Source organism: Halyomorpha halys, unplaced genomic scaffold (assembly GCF_000696795.3).
Source record: "Halyomorpha halys isolate HHAL.00 unplaced genomic scaffold, Hhal_1.1 Scaffold26.1, whole genome shotgun sequence".
In the NCBI taxonomy this organism is placed as follows: Eukaryota; Metazoa; Arthropoda; class Insecta; order Hemiptera; family Pentatomidae; genus Halyomorpha; species Halyomorpha halys.
The window spans coordinates 539,274-547,126 of NW_027115055.1; the positions used below are offsets into that span (position 1 = coordinate 539,274).

The 7,853-nt window shown below is 28.3% G+C and overlaps 1 protein-coding gene across 2 annotated transcripts in view; it reads right to left on the minus strand.

Annotated features, from left to right (window-relative positions):
* LOC106683293 (putative uncharacterized protein DDB_G0285119) overlaps positions 1–7,853 on the minus strand; it is a 114,144-nt gene that overhangs the window by 6,650 nt on the left and 99,641 nt on the right. For both annotated transcript variants that reach the window (XM_014424676.3, XM_014424668.3), the window contains exon 2: positions 6,920–6,953. In XM_014424676.3, coding sequence (XP_014280162.1) covers positions 6,920–6,947 — 28 coding nt within the window. In that variant the 5' untranslated portion in view covers positions 6,948–6,953. The remainder of the gene's footprint in view (positions 1–6,919; positions 6,954–7,853) is intronic.

Consider the following 7,853-nt stretch of genomic DNA (forward strand, 5'->3'; position numbering starts at 1 on the left):
ATCCGATTGGGTGGAAAAGTAGACTCGTATTGAAATTACGCATTGTAAGAAGGACGCTAACGATACAGAACTTATTCGAGCCTCTTGGATAAGCGTAATTAGTTGACTAATTAATTAAAGCGAAACCTAAGTTACCCATAGCGTTGGTAATTTCATTACGGTTTATGGGTTGCACAACTTCCCAGTTCTCATAGAACCGTGGGACCTTTCACACGACCCTGTGACCGAACATCCCCAGTTTTTTTTTTTGCCTCTCACTTCATGAGTATATCACAGAAATTCAAGTTTTGTGTTGAGTATAGTACTTAAAGGTTTTTCGAAAAGTGAAATGCTCCATAGGTCATTGATGGAAGTATTTATGTATTAGACATATTGAACTATTACATTCATGTTTTTTATGAAATTGACAACAAGCTTTTAACTTTTTGTTAAACAAGTGCTCGGTTTTAACTGGTGCTTGGAGAATCTGATTCGAAAAAAAATTAAATTAATAATTTTAGAAAAAAAAAAGGAGACAAACCTATTAATATATTTTTTTGCTAGAAGACACTCGAACAAGTCCTTAAATTTATCAAGTATGATTTAAAATTATAAATATTGGATAAGAGAAAATTTAGAAAATTCTTGGATCTTGAAAAACTCATGGATTTATTTTGAAATTTTGTCTTTTAAACATTAATAGGATCATTGTTTTTGAATTTATAGATTTATTATGCAATATTGAAATCAATCTTCCTTTAGTTAACCGTGATCTATATTTTGGTTTTATAAATTGTAACTGTACATCGGTTTAAACAGGCTTCTATAAAGATTTAAAAACCCCTTTAAACAGGCTTCTATAATGATTTTTAAAAAACATTTAAGTTTATAGGTTAAAATAAAATATAGTTTGGCTATTCTAATTGGTTCGACTAGAGTCATGAACTATTTCCCATGTAAAAAATATCTAATTCAGGTATTTTTTACCATGAAAAAATAATTAATAAAATAACAATTAAAGTTAATCGATATTGATTTAAGTGTTTATAAAATAATTCATAACAATTAAATATTTAATAAAATAATAATGATAAAAAAGATATACTTTATGATGTATAAAAAATATAATAAATAAAATAAAACAAATAAATAAGAGTTTGTATTGAATAAATTATGAAAAATAAATCTCTTAAGAAGCATAGACTTAACCGTCACTGTAGAAGTCGTTGCTAGAAAGAAACGTTTTTGAGAATAACAAAATTATAACCCAAAAAGATCCTACTATATATTTAGTCTTTTGCGTATTTATTTTGAAACCAAGTTCTTTACTAGATTTCTTAATGCATTGGAGTTGTTTATTCGCATCTTTAAAATTAAAGGAGGAATTTAATCGATCGACTACAAATGTTTAATTGTATAGCACACAATAAAAATAACTTCTACTTTTCAGAATTTTTTTCTGTGACCGCACATCCCAACCAACTATTTACAGTAAATTTACGTTCAACTAAATCATCTCCCTTTAATTTTTTATTTGATTATTTGTTTGTATTATAAGAACTGTATACATTGATACTTTCTCATTTAATCATTATTTATTATTAGCATATTAAAGTTAGTCACGACTTTCGGCCCATTATTCGTTAGGAACTCCTTAATTTGTTATCCATTATTCATTTGGCATTACTAAATTTGGTCATACCTCATTATTCTTTCGACTTAACATATTATCCAAATCTGGTCTCCAGCAATCAACAAATTAAGTAAAATATGTTCTAACGATACTTTCCATTGTTGACTTTCTCTTAACATAGTCATCGGAGTATCCGTTTAGGCTGTCTATGGTTCTGATTCATTTCTATGTAAATTATGTGCTAACTTAGTACCGCACTTCCTATTCCTGATTTGGTAAAATTATTCTTTTTATATTTTTGGTTTCTCTTCCAGAAACCGTTTGTTAGTGAAAAGTGAAAAAAAAACTTAATACATGCTAGCTAAAAGCTTCTCGCCATTCCTACTATTATGCAAATTCAGTAAGTACCCCCATGCCAGAATTTTAGATTGTAGAAAATGGTAGGCTGAAAAAAAAAACACTTATTCGTGTAAACTTTATTTTTTTCCTTTACAAGAATTTATACCTGTTTTTCATATTTCTTTATTCTTCATGTCATCCGAACAACATTGTTCGTAAAAATAAAATAAACTTTTGGAACGGTTGTAGGATCACAACTGATTTGTTGTTTTTGATTATTTATATTTAAAACTTTTTTCAAATATCACAGGAAGGTTGTGAATTAAGGATATAAAAAAAAGGTCTAAAAAAGAAATCTAATCGATGAATATCTTCTTGTCGCGCGGATATTATTCGAACCGAATAAGAATAAAAAAAATTGTTTACGTCCGTAACATTATTCTGTTCCCGCAATAATTATAAAATACCAGGAAAATCAAAAAGCCTAGGTATTCTAGGATTGTAACTGAAAAGTTTTGTTATTCTGCATTTCCATGTCTTTTGTCCACGAATTTGAGGTTCGCCACATCAATTATTTTTCTGAAAATATAAAAAATAAAAAAAAATATATACTTTTTTTCGGCTTTTCTCCTATCACACTAAACCGTCTTTTTTTAAAATCACAATAATTTATAATTTAAAAAAAAGTAAATTTCCTGCATTTTTGTAATTAATATTTTTTTTCACATTAGTTACATTTTTTCACCTCAGGATTTAAAAAAATTAATGTAATAAACTTCCAAGGAATTAAAATAAAAAAAGAATAATTTAGGTAATTTACTCTTGTTCAATTTTATATAATAAATTCGAATAATGCGTGGCTTTCAAGTCATGAACAATAATACAAATAAAATTGTTTTTGTTTGTATTTTTTTGTTGGAATTCGTACTGAACGATGCTTAGAACGAGGTGGATTGTAATTGTTTCGCATTCACCTTATTAAAAACTTATAGTGAACACCCTTGTCAGTTTTTGGGCGCAACTGGGCACTTTTTTTTGTAAATATCCAGAACTTTACCGAATGTCATGTGTTGCTGAATAATATAGTGTTATTTTAACTGAATCATATTTTTTCTAAGTTCAAACAAACCTCAGTAGCTGCCAAAAGGAACAGCATCCTTATCAAGTAAGTGTATCTTCTAGAAACAATTAAAATAAGAAGATATTTTAATTGTTATTATGTAAATTCAAAACTCAAGTTTGTGTTTTTATTAAATTTGGCTCAAACCTGCTATCGTAATTTGATGGAATTTTCTAGCAATCACATATGAGACTATTAATCGATTACCAGATATAATATATAACTTTTAAAAAAAGTTCGACTTTTTCGTCTTTGGGTAATTTTATTAATATTATTTATGTCTTCACTGCGAAAATATGCGATTACACTGGACAAGAATTTGTGAAAAACATTACGTTTGAGTTGGTAGAAATAGAGTTATTATATTGATTGGGAAACCAGTAGAGGTTTGGTTCACGATTTTTCTCGTTGGAAGTGGAATCAACATACTGAATTTAAATATTCGCAGATGTTCCTGCCATAAAATATCTTCGTAAGTATTTGTAGCAAAGAATGTCTCGGAGTTCGGGAGATCATAAGAGCTTAGTGAAAATGATCGAATGAGCTTTGAATAAACCGATATTTTTACCATCTGCATTTAATTATATTTTTGATTTTTTAATTATTAATTATTTTTAATAATTATTATTTTGAAATATGTTGAGACGGAACTTAAAAAAAAAAGCATTGAAACTTTCCATAGTATATTTGAGGTTGTGAGAAGAAAAGTGGCCTAACCCACAATATAATTTAGACCACATTTTCTTTTCATCTACCTGAGTATTTGAAATAAAGGTGAAACTAGGCCTAAAAATGCAACCAACATCGATATGGTGCACTGCGTAAAGAGAAAAAAACCAATATTTGAGCGACTACATTTGAGGGTAAAACCACGTTTGCTCTCATAACATCATTTCTCCACCGCAAATATTGATCGTGATTTCCACAGTTTGTTAAATTCTATTTTGCGATATTATTTGTTTATTTAATCTCAGAGTGATTTTATTTCGTCAACTAAAGTTATGATTATCGCAATCCATTGTTAACAGTATATGTTAGAAACAGATTGCACATATTTCGGACGAACAATGAAGAAGAACAAAATAATTTCGGTTAATAGAAATAGACCTCCGAGTTCGTGAGAACTCGAATGAAAATGGCGCAAGCAATGTAACCGCCTTCTTTTACCACAATGCATTTCTTTACTTCTGATGAGTTCGTGAAAAACTCTTACGAAGTCGTACAAATAGTTATCCAGTGAAAACCCCGAACAGTGGACTGTCTATTCAGCTTAGCGGAACAAAAGTAGTCATTGTAAATGAATTAAATGTTTTTTGAGGTCAAAAGTGTTTGTGCTTGGTTGGAAAAAAATCATTTTCTTTCATAATTTTTTTTTTTTATTCAGTCAAATGATAAATTATCATGATATTTTATTCCGAAAACTAAACAAAAATCAGGGAAAAAAAAGGTTTTTAATTTGATGAATTATTGAATATTAAAATATATCCAATATATGTATATGCGTTTCGATATATCTTTTTATTCTATTTTGGTTGTTTTATTGTTGTTTTTCATTGTTTACACAGCATTATAGCAAGAAGGGCAGGTTGCAGCAATCTCCGGTAAAACTAAGATTTGTTTAAGAGTTTAGTAAACACTCCGATAACTTAGTGACCTGTTTCTAGTCTACATTAGGGGCATTCATGATTTTTAGAGTAACACGTTAAAGCGATGTTAAATAGAGAAAAATCTTCTTCTTTTACCATGCTAAAACAATATAAGATATAACATGGTTGAGAGTCTGTTAATGAAGGAGAATGACATCACGCAACAGACCAGCTGAGTTCGTCACCGTTTTGTTAGTTGTGTCAAGTTACTTGCTCGTAGTTTGTGTTTTGATTGTATATTAATATCGTTTGAATATTTCTAATAAAGCAATGGATCACAATAATAATAATAATGTAATGACAGATCCTCAGAAGTTAGAAGAACAGCAAGACAATCAGTTACCAAACATTCACATACCTTCCACTTTTCACTAAATTTAGGCATGTTTTAATAAATTACTTTAATCAAAATTTAGAAGTAAACAATAACATGAAGTTTTGGAAAGAATGGTTATAAAGTAAGTTAGCTTAGAAAATCCGCTAGGATCACTTATGCATGTGACATTTAACATGACTTTAAATAGGGTTGCTCACAATCCTATACTTATAACATTTAACACGGCAAAACGTTTTACGTTTAACACAGCATCGTGAATACCCCTATTGTTGTCATCCAGGTTACCAAGATTACCTGAAACTGATATAACTGTCGGTAGGTAGATCGCGCCAGTGTTCTAAAAAATGTAAATCAAATATTGGTTGAACTTTATAATTATTACTTTTTTATCAAAGTTTTCTGTTTTTTTTCTTTGCTTACGTACAACTAAGGTAAGTGACATTTATCATATTATAGTTACCATAAAACTATAGCAATTTTAAATCAGTAAATCATAATATTTAAGAATAAATCATGAAATCTGGAACAAATCATTATTATTAAAAAACTGCCAACAATAATGAATCAAAAGGCTGTATTTTATGTTTACTCAAATAAATTAAGTTTAAATAGAAAACTTGGAAAAGTGTCTTGATTTCATCAATTGTTTTCTCATCGGTGCAAGAAAATTGAATTTGTTGTTTAAGCATGAACAAGAGAAGCCTGAATTTCTTGCCTAGATAGGAGGAAATTCTCTTAGGATTGGTAGAAAAATATAGCATTATCATTGAAAAAAAAAAAATGACCGTTACATAAAAAAAAAGAAAAAAATAGATTGTTGAGAGGGAATAGAAAAGAGTTCAACATAAACAAACATGTGCAATTAAGGACGTCTTATAATTTAAGAAATAAGTACGAAAATATGAGGAATTCTACCAAAAAAAAAATGCTGCCAACAAGTAATAGCTGATGAAAACAGGAGGTGGGCCATGATTGGCTGAAGAAAAATTTAATCAAACTGAAAATGATTTAATTGAGTTCTTAGGGCGGGAGTCAACTGCCACTTTTGACAATCAAAATCGCTGAAAAAATATTCATACGACCACTCTAAAAAATATCTGGTCGAGTACGGAATACTATTTTTTTCACTATTGCCTGAAAAACTAATTCTTTGAAGTTTGAAAAGAAACGAAATAATTCAATACACCTTCGCTAGACAACAGGTCCAACTGGAACTATGGAAGGGTCCTTATATGTTTACCTACTTAAACGTAGATTTTCTCTAAATCTCAGTTTAATCGGCTATCATTTACCGGTTAAGCTTACCACCATATTTGAAGGTTAACTTTTTTGTTACAACGGATAATTATTGATTTTAGCCGAGATTTCACTAATCGTATTCAAACTGTGATAGTGCAATCGGACCCTAAATGATAATTTCAAATAAAATTATTAATGTCTAATTTTAGAATTCATAACTAACGTTAGAAGGCCATAATAAAACTTGGCTGCCAAAGGATTAATCATACTTAGCGCCACTTTACGTTATAAATAAACATACCTTTCAATTAAATGCAATTTTTAAAAAAATATATGTTAAAAATAAAAACATAAAATAAAAAAAAACATAAATCGTGTATTTTTATTAAGAATTTTGAACGTATTTATATTATAATGTATATTTATTATAAATTAAAAAAAAAAATTAGACAGAGGGGACACAATATGTTTTGAAACAGGCCTCAAAAAGAAGTTAGCTAACAGTTGTTTTTCTTAACATGTTTTTCATAATTTAACTAGCTATGATTAATCACTTCATGGTTGATCATTTCATTCCTTTATATTTAATAATAAAATTTTAAAAAAGTTAAATGATTTTTACTCACCAATTATGAGCCTCCTTAATAAACACATCTTGTCCTGTAACAAAAAAAAAAAAAAAAAAAATAAATTGGTGTTACTAAAACATAGTATACTTCATTATACGTACAGGTTATAATTAGCATAAAATATAATTACAGAACAAAATCTCCAACTCTAAATAACTACATTCAGGGAAATGTACTGGGAAAATGGGCGAAAGGTGAATAAGAAATTAACTATTTTTACCTTTCCCCTATATTCCTTTCCCTCGTTATGCATAATTATATACCTCATTTGTCATTTTCACTTAATAATAAAAAGTGACTTGCATCTAATTCAAAGTACCGAAGTTTAAAGACTATACTAAAATTCAGGAAATCGTAAAACAGTAGAGAGAATGTAATTAGATCGAGGAAGAAGTATTAGAATTATTTGTATAACCTAGATATAGGTTTAATTTCTAATTATTTCCAAAAAAAAATAAATAATGGAAAAAAAAAAACAAAAATGCAAATAACCAATAAAAAAAAATAATGATACCAGTATAAACATTAGTATAATTAACATATAACATTGGTATAATCTGGTCATATATAATTTACATGATATATGACCAGAAAAAACTAAATGTATTAACTAATGGATTTACTGTTTTTGTATTATATAAGTAGGGGGTTTTGTAGTAATTCATAGCTATTAAATCAATTAAAAGTCCTTTTTTTCCCGTACAGATCCACAGAACATTACCTCAGTTGCAACTTTTAATTTTTGTAACTTATGTTTTATTAAAAAACACTAATTAATAATTATTTGATTAAAATTATTCTCTCAAATTTAAATTATTTATTTTTTTTATTAATTTCTTCGTTTTCTATACTATGCAACACTTACGAGGATGATAGGCAAATCAATTCATTGGAGACTTAATGCGAAATATAGGCTTTGATTGTGAGAGCG